This window comes from Copadichromis virginalis, linkage group LG17, assembly GCF_057382275.1.
Source record: "Copadichromis virginalis isolate Kocher_CV1m ecotype Utaka linkage group LG17, C_Virginalis_male_GT1.1, whole genome shotgun sequence".
Classification (NCBI taxonomy): domain Eukaryota; kingdom Metazoa; phylum Chordata; class Actinopteri; order Cichliformes; family Cichlidae; genus Copadichromis; species Copadichromis virginalis.
This window is the reverse complement of record NC_140634.1, coordinates 28,401,799-28,421,276: the sequence shown is the minus strand read 5'-3', so window position 1 is coordinate 28,421,276 and position 19,478 is coordinate 28,401,799. Positions and strand designations below refer to the sequence as shown.

Sequence of the window (19,478 nt, the reverse complement as noted above, 5' to 3'; positions counted from 1 at the left end):
CTGAGGAGTTCATGGTTGACTTAGTGACTGCCCAAATCATCACCCGTGCTTGGCAGTCGGTATGAGCTGTTTGTGCTGATGAGCTTTGGTTCTCACCAAACAAGGTGCTGTGCATTATAAGCAAATGTCTTCATGGCTTCTTCTTGGCATTTTGTTACAATAACACACCTAAATGTTCCAGACCAGGTGTATTCTTTTTACACACTGCTTCTGCATTTCGTCTTTTTTACTTAATTTTTGTTAAATAAATGATGACATGGTGCGATATGTCCTGATGCGCAAAGAATTGACAGAGAGTGTACTTTTACCATGACTGTTGCCACCATACTAAGACATGAAAAATATAATAGTGATAATAGTACATTTATTGAAATAGCAAGTGGAGCATTGTGAGTGGTGTATGTTTGTGTGTGTATGTGCCTGTGTCTTCTCTGTCTGTCACCTTTGATAACTGGGTCAGTAATGCTGGACACCTCTTCCTGCTGACACTTGAAAGCCAGTGCCAGCTGCAGTAAGAACAGCACATTTGCATGTGTCAGTGCATCATAATCATTTTTAATCCTTTTGCTGTTGTTTGTGTTTGCATTTGGTATTCACTTATCGCATTGATATACTTCATGTAAGAGTAGGATTAAAGTCCCAAATGTTATGCTGCTTAAAATGTAAATATAATGCTTTACGACCTACCTGAGAAAACAAAGGTCGCCTTATATGACTGTTGACAGAAAGTAGTGATGGAAAGCACCATAACTGGTGGGAACAGATGATGTTCAAGTTTTTTCTAAGTGGATAGCACATTAAATGAGTCATTTGGTGTTTAAAAATGTAAAAATGAACTGCAGGTGTACCTGTGTGAAATGAGATGCAATACATTAATAAGCATATGCATATTCAGATAAGATAGATCATACACACAACATACACGTTTGTTATGTATGTATTCACTTTTTGGTTCTTACGCTCCCTTCATCTCCTTTGCCTGTCTCACACATTAAGTGTTCTTGCACACGCACAGTTTTCTCCTTTGGGAGGTATGATGGTGTGACCTTAATGTGCAAATTGTCTGCACTAACGTCACCTGACACAAAACATCATGAGACAGTCTGCTGTTATTAACTTGTGTGTATGGGTGTGTTGTGGCACACATTGCATATATAGTTGATCTCATAAGTTTTCTGGTATATTGGAGCAGTCAAAGCAGAAAAATGGAGAGCAGATGTTTGTGTTTGGCACAGTTTGCCCTGCTAAATCACTTGTGTGTGAGATAATTACAAACTCTTTAAGCTAACACAGCAGTGTTAGTGGCAGGAGCAGTTGCTGTCCTGTTGGCGTGCCACTTCAGAGGTGGTATGCAGGTGGTTGGAATCAGTGAACCATCTCTGTGGCTCCGGGGCATTCTTACGTCAACAGCTAGGCTAGCTTGTTATCACTCTGCTAGCCCATGTACCGACAGCAAGCCCAGCAGTGTAAGAGCAAAACAACACCACTTACTTCACTGCTGCTCAGTATCAGACGCAAACTCACTTGGATTGCAGGGAAAAGTAGCAGGTGCAATGTTAAACTGAGAGATTCAGATGCCCTGTTATGGTTTTTGAGACTAGCTTTAGCATTTTTTTTTTAAAGTTTTGTTCATCTGCTTTCTGTTTCTTTTCTTTTCTTTTCTTTTTTCTTTTGAGGTTGAACATGATTTATTGAGATACAGAATTTTATTAAGCTATTTGGTGATTAGCCTCCAGTGACCCATCGTTGCAGAATGGAATCCCAGTGGTAACAGGAATTAGGATAGGAACCTTAATTTTTTAATTGAAATCTTTCGCTCTTCGTGCTACGTGTAGAATTAGGACATTCATGCTCTCCTGATGATAAACCTTTTCTGTTTTGGTCACTGAAATACACACTTTCTGCTGCTGTCAGTGACAGGTCAACTTGTTAGCTGCTTGTACACTTAGTTTTACACTGCACTGACATATACCAGTGTGTACTCCAGGTAGTGCACAATGTGGCAAGACTGGGAGCAATAAGGAAACACCACACCCTTTTAAGCATGGCCATCTGTGAGGGTAATCTTGGTAAAACACCTTTAAGATTTGGACCAGCATTAGATGCTTTGTTTGTGTAAGAGTTTGTGTATTTCTTGTCATGCGTTATTGATATTTTCCTGTTTTGGTGTTTTTGCAGGTCGAGAAAATCAATTACTACAATGCCAAAGACGGCGTAAGTACAACTTGAGCAATTTGATGTGATGCCAATTCTCCAGTAAAATCCTACAAGCCATCCACATCAAGCAGCATTGTTGCATTGTTACAATGGGGAAAAACTGATTTGAGTTTTCATTGTAGCCTTTAAGAACTGTAACACTTTAAAATTTATGCAAATAAATCTCTGTTAGTACAAATTTGTGCATGCCACAAAAGCTGTTTTGTGCTTGTACTAATATTTGACTTGTGTTTATGAGACAGGGTTTTTTTTTTTATGGATTAGGGCCAGTTCATGTTTAGTGCATCACGCATTTAATGCCTCTCCTGGCCTTGGACATCATTTGTCTGCTTTGATAAACAGATTTCGACATCTAATTCCTCTCCACAGCCCCAGTGGGAAACAACCACACACCCACTGCACACTAATGTCACTCTCTGTTTGACTCTCCCCTTTCTATCTACTTCTATCTAGATACTGGCATTTATCTATCACTGCATAACATTTAGCATACATTATCCATTACATGAAGATACTACACGTACTATGCAGTAATTTTACAGTGTACACACATAAAGCCAAAAATGTTTTCCATGCGATTTTAAAATATCAAATTCTGCTATTCTTCTTTATTTTCATGTGTAGCTTAGTGGGATAGAAAGCGAGTCAGATACAGAAGGGAAGAAAGATGGAAAGGAGAAGAAGAGGATCCCATACATTCCCGAGGATTTCAGTTTTGACCCAGACTTCAAACGAGACGTCTCCTACAACACAACTGCCGTCCACATCCCAACGGATATATATGAAGGGTGTAAGTTAAAAAAAACACACACGCTTTCTCTCTCTCTCTTTACCTTTCGTCACAATATGTACTATTTACAGTACTCAGGATGTGACCTCAGCCTTCCAGTGCTGTCTGCACTGTGTAGACAGTTCCACGTTAAGGCTAAACCATTCCAGTCTATATATAACCCAAATGCCATCCTCCCAGTGGTCAGCAGTCTGTAGCTCCCACTTTACCCTGGTCACCAGCTGCTCCTTTCCCTCATGTCCACGATGGCCCCACTGACCTCTCAACAGTTGCATAGAAGGTCTGTATATTGGCCTTTGGCAGGATGCTTTGTATTTGCCTGAAGCTGTTCACAGCTATTTGACCATGTTTATCAGTAATCTTTTAGTATCTTTGTCCAAGGGTATTTATTTACTCTAATGTTCACACCATAGAATTATTAAGTGTGCCTATGCAAAAGCACACTTCTTATCATTCGTCGGATTAAAGGCCCTTTCCCATAGGACGCAGCATGCGCTGCCTAGAGCGAAGGCCCCAAATTTTGTGTTGCGCTGGCTGTTGCACTCTGCTTGTACGTCATTTTATTGTGGCCGTTCTACATGACGAATCATGGCACTATTTTTGCAAAATTTGCAAAACACTTGAATTCTTTCTTCAAAAGTGCACCAGAGGATTACCCAGACCAATTTGAAGCCCCCAGCACAGAGTCGGAAAACAGAATGGTCGGGTCATTGATCATACTAAATTTAGCTTGCTGTAATTAAATGTAACAAGTTTAGCTATAAACTTTTTCAGAGCTATATAACTGACGTTTGATCTACTAGGACCTTACAGTGTCAAATACAAAATGGGCATCTACCGTGTGAGTATAATGACTGGACACTGGTTCACACAAATATATAGCTATAAGCATGCCTGTACGTACATGTGCATAGAAATACTTGCATTAAATGTCCTTGCTGGTAGATATGCATGCATATAGATTATATGCGATATAGAAACTATATACTATATTAGGACATTTAGAATTAAGAGGGCAGACAACATAAAGGGAAGCTTGTAATTTGAGAAACTAACAGTGAATTAAAGGTCATAATTGCCTCACCATAATAATCTGAATGAACTCTACTATTTCAGTTCAAGCTTTAGAAAAGCTTTTCATAGTCACACTTCATCACTGACTGCAGCTTAACATATCACGTTACAGTAATGTGTCACAACTTCATTACAAACTACATTAAACTACACATGATAGTAACATTTATCAGAACATTTAACTAACTTTTTCTAATCCAGGCGTTGGTGCAGAAACATTCATTATCAATTCCAGTGATGATCTTCTCTGTGGGCCCGTGGCTAAATTCGGTGGACTTAGTCACATGACTTTAATGCCCTTATACAGCGAGTCAGTCAACATATTGGACTATAAATGTGCACAGTGACGGGCCTCTGACTGTGCAGACATTTTTGTCATAGCCAAATGGGCAAATGCACTCAGTTATTTTTACAAGCCGCAGTTATGACGATGAAAGGACAGAGAAGGGTAGGGGGCCTGCGTGGTAGGAGGGGATTGTTCTTAGTGTGATTCGTTCAACTGTTTTTTGCTTCATCACAGTATTCATGGGCGTCTGTCCTTCTGTCTATTTCTAGCGGGACCATAAAACCCTAAATTACTTTCATGTTAATGTTAGTGTGACTTGAAAGCTACTCTGCTAACTCTGCTTATTGTATTACATAATCAATGGCCCTTAAACCTGTTGAATTGTGGGCTGGTTCTCAATTGAGATAGAACTGACTCCACACTGTTGTTGTTACTAACACCAGCAAAGAACTGGTGAGGAAAAGTACAAATCTGTGAATGTTAATTTTCGTTTCTAAATTAAAAACCTGACCTAATAGACTGCGTTACCGATTGCATTTAAGGTAATATTTTCAGCGATTTTCAGTAAAATACAGCTAAAAAAAATAACTTTTACCATTATAGGAGCAGGAGATGGAGGGTGGGGTCTGGGCAGAGTCCCTGTTAGCGCAGTAATAAAGCTGTGCTAGTGCTGTTGCTTTCTATCTCCAAGGACAGGCTGCCACATTGCTGCCTCTCCTTCTGGGTAGTACTGTCAGCGTTGCTATGGCAATATCTGTGTGTCTTTGGGTGTGCGTGTGTGTGTAGGAGGAGACACACACACTTAGCCACGCCCCGATGTTCTATCTCGTTGTATGGAGGAAGGATTGGTAACTTGATTAGGGGACTTTGTCTAGACAAGGCTGGCGTCCTTGTGGCTATACTGATGCTAAAGGAGCGATGCATCATCCGACCCTTTAATTGCAGTAGACTTTCTCCACAACCGCTACATCTTCCCATCACTTCCTCTTTTTCTTTTTCCTTTCTCTTTACTTTATGCTTTAGTTCCTTTTTCATGCCTTTGTGTGTACCTTCTTAGCTCTGTTTTTTTCTGTCTTCCTCAGTACTTTGCTCTCATTCCCTTCACCCCACCCTCTATCACTCTATCCTCTCTTCCCCATCCCTCGCTCTATTATATTAGGCATATTAATAGTGTGCTGTGAGGAGACAAATGTGCCACCGTCTTTCTCCTCTGCATTAGTCTTACTGATTGGTATCCATTCCACCCACTGCTCCAATGTGGGTGGTCAGACTGGGATTCATTATCATGTTTACGTGTGTGTGTGTGTGCATGCTTACCAGAAAAGGCTAGGTTTGTATGTGTGTGTGTGTGTGTGTGTGTGTGTGTGTGTGTGTGTGTGTGTGTGTGTGTGTGTGTCGTAAGGAGAAAGAGAGGAAGAAACACTTTGGGTGTGAGGGCTGTGTGCATATGTGTGTGTGTCACATCATATGCACCTACTCTACTGTATATGGATCATGTGTATGCATGTCTCCTCTCTCATTAAGCAGACTGGCATGAATGCGATGAGAAGAGATGAGAAGAGAGCATTGCGGCCTTGGCAGGAGATCCGAGGCTCGTCTGATGCCCGTTTGCATCAACACTGTGTGGCACCTGTCAGCCCCAGACACACAAACTCTCTGACATGCTGGGATACTGTGACACCGTGTTTGCGTGTGTGTGTTATAGTTACAGCCCCTTTGGCAAAGCTCACAGCACATGAACTGATTTTCTTTTCTTTTTGCACTCTTGTGCCACTTGATGCACGTCCTAATTTATTTACGATGCTGGCAGCCAAACTTTGAGGTATCTTCATTTTCATCTCTGTCTATCTCTGTGTGCGTATCCTTCCTTCATCTTTCTTCCCATCTCACAGTCATTACATTAGTGCAGCTTTAAATTGTGTCCTTGCGACAAGTTGGATGCCTTCCTGTGATTTTTTTTTTTAATCAGCTGATAGGAGCATACCTTTTGGATTCTCCCCCAAATGAGTAGCCAAACTGAGAAAGTTTCTTTCTTTTAATCCCATTTCACCTTTTCTTGAAAACTCCTAAGAAAACAAGGAGACAGACATTGGTGTGTGGGGGTTTCTTTCTTCACAATCTCAAAATGTTTTTCCTGCAGATTCCATCTTTCTTGTATCTGTGGTCCCAGGTCAGGTTATGCTTATACATAAATGTAATGTGTACAGAGAGTAATTTTACTTAGTATTTACTCAAGTGTGTTATCCATCTGGTCCACAAACCACCATCTTTTTCAAAACTCATCCACTGGATTCGAAGTGAGACTTATGCACAGTCATTTTCTTTTTTTGTCTCTTTCTTTGATCACGTCATCTGATTGCAATGGCAAGGACAAGATGGAGATAGTCTGGCCAGTTCTTTGATTCAAGCATCACAGCTAAATAGATTAGAATGGAGTAGGTTTATCAACACAATCAGCAGGATCTTTACAAATCATATGGAGTGGCTGTGGCGTCGCAGCTCAGAGATGGTACACAAGAGCAGCAAATAACCAGTAAAACCAGTTGTTAAAGTAGGGTTACTTACTGCTAAAGTAAAGCACTGTGACAAAACAGGATAACAAAAATCATTGGAAACAGTCATGTGACAAACGTGTGCAGTCCGGTTACAAAGTATGCACAACCTGATTGAAATGCTGTGGTGGGACCTAAAGATAGTTGTGCATAAATTAATGTCTGCAAATGTCAGTGTTTAAAAAGAGTGGGACAAAATTCCTCAACATCAATGTGAGAGATGGATGGAAGCCATACAGAAAATGATTGCTTGAAAGTTATTGGTGCTTGAAGGGGTTCTACAAGCTATTAAATCATGGGGTGTTCTTAATTTTTCACAGGGCTGAAAGAGCCTTGTAAAAGCTTTCTTCTTTACATGCCAAACCAAGAGAATGAAACCAGCTTACTACATAGATTACAAAAAAAACGCCAGTAAACCAAAACAGTTAAACTTCCTGCCCAAATCAGACCACAGAGGAACACCTCTATTTCTAGTTTGGTTTAACAACTAAGTGTGAGCCTGTGTGTAGTGTGGCCGGTAAGGCTACATGGAACTAAATCAGAGATAATGGCAGAGTGGAAAACAAATCAGATTATGGTTTACAAACATTTCTCTTAGTAGTAGAGAGCTCTTAATGACAAGAAGCATAGGAGGAGAAAACTGCTCACATTAGACTGATGGAGCACGACATCCATGCTCCATTTAATTGAGGCAGCAACAGGGTGGAGCCACTGATTAGCAGGATTGGTCATTGGAGAGGTACAATCAGTGAAGTCAGAAAAGTCAGGGCCAGTGTGTGCTTCTTTAATATTAACTGTACATTGTTCAGTTGTTCTGTGTAGTTTCTTCTTCAATATTGTTATATTATCAAGAAAAATACATCCTGGGTTTTGTACCCAGAGTTTTCTGTTTTGAATAGAGTTTTGTGTTTGATGTTTCCTATTTAACTTTGTAGTTTTCAGTCTAAGTATTACCTTTGCTTTGGTTAGGTTGTGTTTTCATTTTGATTGGTATTCATAGTTTTCTTTGTTAGTTATCCACAAGTTTTTCCTATTCTCCTAGGTTCCCCTTGCCTCGTCTGTGTTTCTGTTATGTTTTCCGTGTTTGTCCAGTTTCATCCTTGGTCTGTGTACTCTGGTTCATGTGTTTTAGTCTCAGTGTCAGTTTCTTGTTTTATTTTGACAACCGCTTGTCTTGTGTGCTGTGCTCAGTTTTGCTTCCCCTTAGAGATGGCACGATACCACTTTTTTATGTCCGATACCGATACCGATATCATAAATTTGGATATCTGCCGATACCGATATGAATCCGATATAGTGTTTTTTAATCAACAAAACTGTTTTTTAAAATATCTTGCTGCATTTTGCAAGTCTGCAAGTTCATACTCAAGTTTAAAACAACAACTACACTAAAGCTATTCTGTTATACCTGTATACAAAAAAAATATTTCATAGTTCAGCAATACTGATCAATCTAATAAACTTAAACCTACACCATCCTCACTATTCTGGTATTTTAAAGAGTACTTAGCGTAAATATTAAGCAACCTAACTAATAGGGTTCCAACTCCCAGCAACAACAAAAATAAATAAATAAAAAATAGGGAACCACCCCTCACGCTCCACCTCATGATGCTTAATCGACGTAATCAACCTTAATTTGATGAAGTGTGAAAAAAATGCACAGAAATCAATTATTTTTCAAGAAATATTAAATAGATTCAACATCTTTCTTCAACAAAATTGCAGACTGCACAGATGGTACCTTCCCAAAGTAAAAAGTACTATAGCTTACTAGGGTATATATATTAGACTTAATAGTCACTATATACAGTAATTGACTTCTATTCATTTTACATCAAATTAAAACTTTGGGTGTCAGATAATGTTTTATTAAAAGCTCGACATTTTAAATGAGAGTAAGAAAGAAAAGTATGTCTTTGTGCCCCCTTTTCCCTGTTAATGCCCTATCGGCCCCCCTGGCTAAACTTTGCTAGATCCGCCCCTGCACAGTTACGTCAGCTACATAGAAAAAGATCCTGGAGTAGAAAGTAATATTAAATAAATTCTAACAACAGCTTATCAAGCTTAAACGTGCTGCTGTTGTTCAGCCGCTGGTTTCCTCTTTCTGGTGCAAAGTGGGGCAAAAACAAACATGACAGACGGACTCGCGACAGAAAAGCCGATCAGCTGATCATTAAGCAGTTTCACGATTGAAGTAGCAGCCGGAGAGCAAGAGGCAGTCGCTTGTTAAGCTTAATGCAGGAATGCTTTACAAACATTCAGAGATGGACTTACACACTTGCTTTACTTCTCTCGGGGATAACTTTGTCGGAGATGAAATGCCAGGTTGCTAGCGAAGCTCCACATGCTAGTGATGTGCGGATCGATCCTGAAATATCGATTCCTCCGATACCAGTCATTTATGTTCTAGAATCGATTCTCACATTAAAATATCGATATTTTAATAATTTTGGGTAAAATTGTAGTTTATCATTAACAGGAACACAGTGGAAAGAAACTATAACATTTGGATTGTCTACATTGGTAGGAACTACTTCCTCTTCCGCCTTCCATAGTCATGTGCGAAATACAGCTGTATAACTGTGTCGCAGCCCCTTTGCGTGTGCACTCACAACAATAGCTGAGCGTAATTGGAGTCATGTGCTGACGTATTTTGCATCCACAAACAGCCGAGACGTGGTTTGCGATACATGTGGCAAGAAAGTGAGGTGTTGTGGCAACACCACTGACCTTGTCAAACACCTCAGAGTAAATCATATCACAGAATATAACGAGCGTATGTAGAGGCGAACTGAAGAGGAGTAGTGGACAGGGACAGGTGCTGCTAGGGCGAGACAGACGTCTTCCACGGAGTCCTTTAGTGCTGCAGGCAGGCAACATGCTCAAATAGCGCACAACTTCAGTTTTTTTTTTTATTTCTATATGATGAACTCTGCATTATTAAGTGATAAGAACAAGTAATCTGATGTCCCGTAATCATTATGATGCTATAATTTGAGATTAGGGATGGGTATCGTTTAGGTTTTATCTGATACCGGTGCCAAATCGGTACTTTTGAAACGGTGCCGGTGCTCAAACGGTGCCCAAACCGGTGCTTAAAGAATGGAGAACACAAAATTGGTCCAAAAACCTCTCATATTCAGCTGTTTTTTTGTAAAAAGATAACAATGTTAGCCTTTTCTGCAGCTATGGGGCATATATGGTATCACTCTTGGCTGGAAGCAGTGCTTAAACAATGGAAAAAACACAAACTTTGTCCAAAAACCTCTCATGTTTAGCTGTTTCCCTCTTTTTCTTTGGTCATTTTAGCCTTTTTGGCCAGGGTGAAGGGAGTATCTGCCATCAAACAAGAAGACAGCCGCATGTAGCTATGATGATGTTTGCTAGTTCAACTTACATGCATTAATGTAATAACGTGGTTAGCCTACTCAACGTAAATTACACACGAACAACATTAAGCTACTCACGCAGAGAAGAACGGCTGCTGCTGCCATCAAATACGGCGCATTTCTCGGCTTTTAAAAAAAAAACGCTATGCGTTGCCAGGTGTTTCATCGGATTCGAGGTGTTACCTCCTTTGACAGTATCACAGTATCAGCTTAAAGCACTTGTTGCAGGCTGCTGAGTTTGCATATTTTGCTGTGAAGTACAGCCAGACTTTTGACCGCTTTGCCTTGGGCATTTTTAATCTGTAGCTCTGCATAAAAGAACGTACGTACCTGGCCCCGCCTACTATCCTCGGAAACGTAAAATGATTGGCTAGAAGTGTATCACAGCTCAGGAAAAAAAAGCACCGAAATAAAGCACCGAAATGTGCGCTGCTTTTCGGTCTGGTTACTACCGTTTATGTCAGAACCGGTGCCATCATGGCACTGGACACCGGTACCCATCCCTATTTGAGATACAATAAAAGATTAGAGTTTTTGTACAAAGTATCGGTATCAGATCAGTATCGTCGATACCACCCTGAATTTTACTTGGTATTGGATCGGAAAGGAAATCAGTGGTATCGCACATCACTACCACATGCTATCCAGACCACCGACAGGTCCCGCATGCCACAGCCGCTCTATCACGTGATGCATACTGCTCCGACGTGCTAACGTTCTGAGGTGAGTTACGGCTTGTTGCAAGTTTTGTGAGGTGCTTTCGTGATATTTAATGGATCGGATTACATTTTTTATTTTTCTCCGATATCCGATCCAGTAATTTAGGTCAGTATCGGACCGATACCGATACGTAATATCGGATCGGTCCATCTCTACTTCCCCTCTTGCTCGTTAATTGAATCTCTTCACTTGCACCTGTCCCCCAGCTCATGTGTGCATTTAAGTCCTCTATCGCCCTCTGTTCCCTGTCATGTCGTTCTCTTATCCCCTCTAGCTGGGTGAGCCGTCTGTTTGGAGTCTGTCTGCCTTCTGTTTAAGTAATCTTGAGTAGCTGCATTTGTTTATCTGATGACCTGTAAACTCAGCAGTGAAGCTGCTTTCTAGCTTAGTCCTGCTCCCGAGTCCTGCATTTCGGGTCCGATCCTGCTTTGCCTCGCACAGCGATGATGCCAATGATGTGTGAATTGCTGCAAAAGGGATGCGTTTGTGCTTATGTCACAATCAGTTGTGAGTGGCAGGGACTGGAGGGCCCCCTTCTGATATGATGATTGCAGGTTCTCACCACATCAGTCCCCAATGTGTAATTACTTTGAAACACATAGGCAGTTTGAGCCACCAGCTAGCTGATGACAGGGGAACACTGCAGGGCATCGCTTGGCATTGCACCTTGTCGCTTTCTCTGTTCGTCCTGAAGCCAACACCCTCACTCATCAGTCTATGCCAGAATCCTGCTTGATGTGTTATTGGAGGCATCTACCCACCACAAAGTGAATACTTTCAATTATCTTTTCCATAATCAGTTCCCATAACTTCTCTGGACCAAGAATCATTAATTTTTTTTTATCTCCCACTCTCTCACACTTTTTATCTCCCATGTTTGAATTTGAATCGTGTGATTTATGAGGCTGCCATGGTTGTTGTCAAAGCATCCTTTCTGAATTAATTATTATCTGATCGGTCAGTAATTAATTATCTACAACAAGGACTGGTAGTTTTTTCCAGTGTAGCAAAAGTCTGGTGGCATACAAATAAGTCCCATACCAATTTCTGAGCTCAGAGCGCTTTTATTATGCATTTTATAAAGTTTTCACTGGATCAAATTGTATATAATCAAGAGAGCTAAACAGGAGAGAGGAGTTTATATCATAATACAGTTCTTGTGAATGGCAGTGGATGCAAACACACCACAGGATAGCAAATCTCAGTATCTCCACCTGACTAATAGAGCTTTCCAGAGTTTGCATTTTTGCTTTGATGCTTCTCATTTCTTCCTCTGACCCTTTTGACCTCAAGCCTTCTATTGACACGTCAGCACTGAGATGGATCTGTTTACTGTAATTTGTTCCAGTCTATAGCTGAGATTAAAGGACACAGCCCTGCAATACTACAGTGTTGTTGCTAAGGGCTTGTCAGTGGTGCCTAATCTGCCCATGTGGGTTGTGTGAGCTCAATTGTTTGCGATATGTGTGTCTGCATCCATATTCCTAGAGGAGACTATAATGAGTTTGTCAATTGTATAAGATGCAGCTAGGGAAAAAAACATGCGTAGTGAGCGAGGAGCTGCTCTCTTTGTGAGGGATTCATTTTGTCATTATGTATTGACATTCGCACAGATCATGTATCCTGTGGCAGTGAATTGAATGAAATAATAAAGATGCTCTTTCCCTGTTATTCCAGTGTACAGTATGAGCAGCGTGAGGGCATAACAGTGCGTCTTATACTGAGACTTCTTGTTAGTCGTAGTGGAGAAACCAGCAGGAGTAATCCATTAAGGGCCACTTATCACTGGGACACACACATTACACTATAGTACCAAAGTACCCCAAACTCCCTCTTTGTGGTACAAAGAATTACAGGGCTGAGTAAAACAGGCTTTTGTGAGGAAGGCAAGGAGTTCTAGATTTTTTTATACATATAGAAATATATGTAATTGGAAAGTGGCTCATAGACTGCCAGCAACTGCAGGCAGGTTGAAGAGAGTCAAATAGAGCACCTTATATAAGATTTGCTATAAGATCCTCCGAGTTCGTCTTTGCCTGCTTCAACTGACATTATTATGTGTCTTTATGTGAGTTTGTGTATGTCCTGATTTGACTCCATAAAAGCTGAAAATGCTCATTTAGTTTAGAATTAAGTTTCAGAGTTACAGGTACATCACTCTAACCTTTCTTACATTTTAGCAGACAGCCTAACTGTTAACACGACTGCCTCAGCAAAGCCTTTATCTCCTGGCTGCCCCCTTTTTTATGTTGATGTTTTTTTCCTCTTTTAATTCAGTTGCTCTTAGAACAATCTCACTTTGTTGGAGGCATCTGCATAGGCCACACAAGTATGAGTCATTTCAACAAGTAGCCTACGCTTCCAGGAAGACTGTGATTTCTTTGTATCTAAAAACATTGTCTCGGATTTAAGCCAGCGTGAGCTTCTGTAGACCAACAGGTAAACAAAACAATGCATGTCCAGTCAGTGAGTACCTGGAAGATTTTTTCTTATTCCAGAAATACCAAATTGAATCATACTTTCCTTTTTTTACCTTCATGTCTCTCCTGTCTTTGTTTACCTCTTTTTTTGCTCCCCCGCTATAGAAAATGTTTTTAGAGCAAAAAACTAAAATATAAATCTCACTGAAGAAGCCAGACATCACTTTGAACATCAGTGAGGAAGCTTCCTCTTTGCCGTCAGTGTCAGTAGACTAATACTGCCAAATCCAAGTGTGTGTGTGTGTGTGTGTGTATATCTGACTTTCAAGTGAGGTTTTTTTTCCAGAATTGCTTTTTTTGAGAGTAAATACTTTCTGAAACATCTTGACATTTTGTGCTTGTGTGATTTTTATGATTTTATACTTTTGCACAAGTATGACTCATTTCATCTTTATTTCTATGTGTTTGTCCATGTGTGTGTGTTTTTCAGCTACCATCATTCTGAATGAGTTAAACTGGACAGAAGCCTTGGAGGATGTTTTCCGGAAGAACAAAGAGGAAGATCCCTCTCTCCTCTGGCAAGTGTTTGGCTCTGCCACAGGACTGGCTCGTTACTTCCCAGGTAAGCAGCCCAGCTTGCAATGGGGCTTAGACCTGCAACTATGTGACTATTTGGTGGTGAGTCAAAGGAACACAAAATTTCCACTAAAGGGAAATCATCTTACAGTCAAATGCATGCAAATCTGGCACAACTCGGGATGGGAAATAGGCAAAGTAGTCATTAAATAATTGTTGTAAAACATATGCACTTGCAAGTGTTTCTTCTCTTTTTTTATACTTTACATAGGAAATTCCTGGTTCCTGTAAAAATAAATAGTGGCATTTTAAATGTCAAATTAACAGTTGCAAACAATAGTTGCAAAAATGTATAAAAGTACAACCTTTTATGTCTTTTATTTTATGTACACTGGGCATTTATATACAATACTTGAGTATAGGAAGTGTTGTTGTCGTCATTTCTCCTGAAACTACTAGGACTCATGGGTTACAATTAATGCCCCTTCCTGCAAATAAAGGAACACAAAGACTGTTTAGTTTTGACAGAGCCTGCTGTAACAGATCAGTGTGCTATCTCAACAGAGATCTTACAGGACGAATTAGGCATTTGCATAAGTTGACAGACTAGAAAAGACCGTGGTTTTAATCAGTAGGAAACAGGACAAATTATCCACTAATGGCAGACTGGACTGATGCTTTTCTCAGTTGAAGTAGACATGATGCTAAGATCACACCACAAACACAACCTGCAATACTGAAAAAAGTGATAAAAAAAACTCAAGGGTAACAGCTTTTGAAATCTCTACAACTTGCTAAAATGTTTGTTCATGCCTCCACTGTAAGAAAAACAACAAAAAGGTATTAATAGAAAAACAACATGAAGGAAACCACTGCTAACCAAACAGAAATATTGCAATATATCTCAATTTTTCAAATTACATGTAGTTTAGTCATAATTGTGACTTCAATTAATAGCAGTCCATATTCTCAATTCAGAAATTCTGGTAATGTTAATAAGTTCACAGTTTTTGTAAAAGCACAGATTGATTTTGAATCATTCAAATCCTCTTTTGTAGTCTAAGGAAGAGTTTATCATTAGGGAATCCATAGCAAAAGACAGAGTCACACAAGGACCAAGCACCAGGAGCATAAAACATACCAATATTATAAGACTTTGCTGTTTTATCACAGTAAGACTCCTCTGGCAATGTCACAGTGACAAGACTTGAGGAAGTCTTACATTTTCGATTGTGTACAATACTAAAAAGAAGATGCACTGTAAAGACAAAAGTAATGGGCAACACCTTTTGATTGTTGAATTCAGGAGTTTTCACCCTAACCCTTTACATTCACCCATCAACATTATTAAATTTTCCAGGTACATCCATGACCACAGGTGTATTCTCTGCTTTCTCAGTAAATGCATTTTCAAATCTACTCTGGCATTAGCATCAGCCCAAAAATTGTGCACCACAAGCTTAATGGCATGAGTGTCCATAGGCGTCAGGTCCTGCAGGTGTAATGTGACTCAGTGCTTTTGTCCATATAGTGTATATATGTTTTAGTACACAGTTTTACAGGTTTAGCTAAAGCGGTTTTGAAGTTTTTAAGAGTGACAGACAAGTTGTCTGCTAAAGGCTCTGAAGACATGTGTTTTAAAGTGTGCCCCTTGAGGCAAAGTTTAAAATGGAATGTAATTTTATAGGTAAGAAAGTCCTATTAAGCGAAAATGTCAGTTATCGGTGTAAATGTACTTTTTTAAGGTCTAAATCTAAATAACCATGTTTTTTCCTTTTGTCAAAATTTCAGCATCCCCATGGATGGACCTAAGCAAATCCCAGAATAAGATCGACCTCTACGATGTGCGCAGACGACCATGGTAGGTGCATCTACTCAGTGTGGTGAGGTTTTTGTGCCTTACTGTCATCGAGCTTCCATATTTATCTGGTGTTTTTGAGCAGTTGTCATGTGAAACATTTATTATAATAACTGTATTTGCATGTTTCATTACACGGTTTGTCATAAGAGCATCTGCATGCACGCATAGTTTAAAACAATCACATTCACATCTGTTGCCAAAAGCAAAACTAATTTAAACAAACACATCAGAGGACTATGATGATTAAGCCACTGCAGATCAAAGGGTAGCAATACAAAAGCTTAATTAGTTGCCTGAAAATTATTAAAATCTGGCTGGAAGCCACCAGTACACTTTTAAACATGTTATTAAATTTCATTAGCTTCAGACAGCCTGTTAGCATCTGAGCACTCTAACAAAGACAACCAACTGTTTGCTTATTAAAGAAATGAGAGCAGACATGTAATTAACTATTACAAAGTTCAGATTGATTTGAAATGCAAAGCAATTGATGTAAGTTAGTAAGTTTTTGCTTTCTTGCTCACAAAAGGTGAATGTGAGAAGATTTCAAATGTACAGCCTCAAAACTAATATGTGCCTCTGTCTTTGTGCTTTGCATTTTAAAAATAGCCTTTCTGCATTACAGTTACTGACTGTTCCTTTGTGCATGTGTGTTTTTCCACTTCTTTGTGCACATATATATCTGTATGTGCTTAGTAGCCACAACCTATGTATGTGTGTCTGCTATTACTCACCAGGTACATCCAGGGGGCGGCCTCACCCAAGGACATGCTGATCCTGGTGGATGCGTGAGTGACGACCTTATGATTCATCCATTACAGTCAGCTTTTATTTTCTTTGGTGTGCCAGAAGGCCCTGATGCTAACCCTCTGACTGGCCTCATCCCGCTGGGCGCTGCTGCGATGTACTCGCATGTGACAATGACAAAGATAGAGCAGCCAGTGAACTGAGCAACCTCGATGTTCACAGTCCAGTTATTTTCTCCTGAGATTTATGCTTTAAAGTTTCCATATTACAGAACTACATAGGATTTTCCAGGAACACACATGTTATGTTTTTGATTTCCCAATTCAAGGTAATCCTCTATTGCGTAACTTTAAAAAAAAATATATATTATTGTTATTGTTTTTTTTCTGCATTATCGATTCTCCATTTTCATTACCTTAAAACAAATGCGTAGCACTATCAAGATCGTGTAATTGTGTAACTGCTTCTGATGCCAAAGTGATATTATCCACTCAGGTGAATGTTCATTATTAGAGACGGTCATAATCCTGCTCTAGGGCTAAATAACTGCAAAATATGATGAATGAAGAACTGAACTAAATTTGTACACTTGCAACTCTTAACACAGCTCTGGTAATTGGCACATATAAGATTAATGAGGCTCATTAAAAGCTGTCATCACTATGCTTTATTGAAAACCACATTAAATGAACGCCACCTTGATTTTTCCAGTTCTGTCCTCCTTTAGTCTGTTGCTTAGAAGAAGCAGTTTTATTATTTGCTTATACATTATAGGCTCCATTTTTGTTTTGGGAAGAGATGTTGGACATTGCTGACACAGATATTTTGTTATTCATTTTATCCTAATGTTCACAGCAATTAAAAACGTAAACAAAGTGTAAGTTATTTAAGTTCTGTTGACTTACAGAGTGCGAAAATTATTTATTGTGATATGACTCAAGGATTTCAAATGCACTTTATTTAATGTCACACAAACATAAAGTCACATTGTTTGACATCTCTGCTTAGTGCTGACAGGTGGTAGTAAAGTTAAAAAAATGTTATCAGGTTTGTCATCAAAGATATTCATATTTGTGAAACCTTGCGACTTCTCAGCTGCCTGGTGCACGTAAGATTATTGTGAAAGGAATAGAGGTTCATTAAAAGAGTCTTTCAAGGCAAGGCAAGTTTATTTATATATCACAATTCAGCAACAAGGTGATTCAAAGTGCTTTACAAAGACATTAAAAAACAAAAACAATAAAAAGCATGATTTAAAATTGATTTTAAAAAAAGTAGATAAAATCAGAACAGTAGATAAAATCAGTAGTTAAAATATAAGTTTTGAAATTTAAGCTTAAAAGTGTGGATTTGGTGCTTTATTCAAATGCAGCTGAGAACAGGTGAGTCTTCAACCTGGATTTAAATAAACTGAGTGTTTCAGCTGATCTGAGGCTTTCTGGGAGTTTGTTCCAGATATAAGGAGCATAAAAACTGAATGCAGCTTCTCCGTGTCTGGTTCTGACTCTGGGAACTGATTGATAAAAGACCGGATCCAGATGACCTGAGGGATCTGGAAGGTTCATACTGGGTCAGGAGGTCACTGATGTATTTTGGTCCTAAACCATTCAGAGCTTTATAGACCAGCATCGGAACTTTAAAGTCTATCCTCTGACGGACAGGCAGCCAGTATAAAGACCTCAGAGCTGGACTGATGTGGTCCACTTTTTTGGTCTTAGTGAGGACTCGAGCAGCAGAGTTCTGAATGAGCTGTAGTTGTCTGACTGATTTTTTTAGGTAGACCTGTAAAGATGCTGTTACAGTAATCAAGCCTACTAAAGATGAATGCATGGACTAGTTTTTCCAGGTCCTGTTGAGACATCAGATCTTTTATCCTTGAAATATTCTTGAGGTGATAGTAAGCTGACTTTGTTATTGTCTTAATGTGTTTTTCTAAGTTTAGGTCTGCATCCATCACTACACCCAGATTTCTCGCCTGGTTTGTGGTTTTTAGATGTATAGATTGAAGTTCTCTAGTGACCTGTAATCGTTTTTCTTTGGCATCAAAGACTATTACCTCAGTTTTGTTTTTGTTTAGCTGGAGAAAATTGTGGCACAACCAGTCATTAATTTCCTCAATGCATTTACCAAGAGCCTGTACAGGGCCTCGGTCTCCTGGTGACATTGTGATATATATTTGTGTGTCATCTGCATAGCTGTGATAGTTTATTTTGTTGTTCTTTATAATCTGTGCCAGTGGGAGCATGTAAATGTTAAACAGAAGGGGTCCCAAGATGGAACCTTGGGGAACTCCACATGTGATACTTGTCTGCTCAGATGTGAAGTTACCTATTGATACAAAGTATTTCCTGTTCTCTAAATATGTTTTGAACCAGTTTAGTACAGTTCCTGAAAGACCTGCCCAGTTCTCCCGTCGTTTGAGTAATATGTTGTGGTCAACTGTATCAAATGCTGCACTGAGATCCAGCAAAACTAAGACTGACATTTTTCCACTGTCTGGAAACATGAAGTTATGTTAAAAGAACATTTTACTGCCCCTTTTACAAAATAGAAGATGAATTTCTAATACTTGATTATTCTGATAGATATCGTAACTAAGACAAAGTTTGTTTCCGTTTTTGATCTTCAGGAGCGGCAGCGTGTCGGGGCTCACGCTCAAACTCATCAAAATATCTGTCAGCAAGATGCTGGAGACCCTCTCGGATGATGACTTTGTGAACGTGGTTTCTGTGAGTACTCACACAGCTAATGCTTTGATCTCATCATCTGTCTGTTCAGAATGAATGAATGAATGAATTTCCAGGCAAGCGCAGTGATGAATCTGAATGCGGACTTCTTGTTAA

General features: G+C 39.5%; 1 protein-coding gene across 1 annotated transcript in view; it reads left to right on the top strand.

The window, feature by feature from the left end:
• The window catches only part of cacna2d1a (calcium channel, voltage-dependent, alpha 2/delta subunit 1a), a 105,662-nt gene that overhangs the window by 45,083 nt on the left and 41,101 nt on the right, over window positions 1-19,478 (top strand). The window contains exons 5-10 of the mRNA XM_085436363.1: window positions 2,179-2,214; window positions 2,842-3,007; window positions 13,942-14,073; window positions 15,819-15,888; window positions 16,626-16,676; window positions 19,265-19,364. Of these exons, the coding sequence (XP_085292489.1) occupies window positions 2,179-2,214; window positions 2,842-3,007; window positions 13,942-14,073; window positions 15,819-15,888; window positions 16,626-16,676; window positions 19,265-19,364 (555 nt within the window). The remainder of the gene's footprint in view (window positions 1-2,178; window positions 2,215-2,841; window positions 3,008-13,941; window positions 14,074-15,818; window positions 15,889-16,625; window positions 16,677-19,264; window positions 19,365-19,478) is intronic.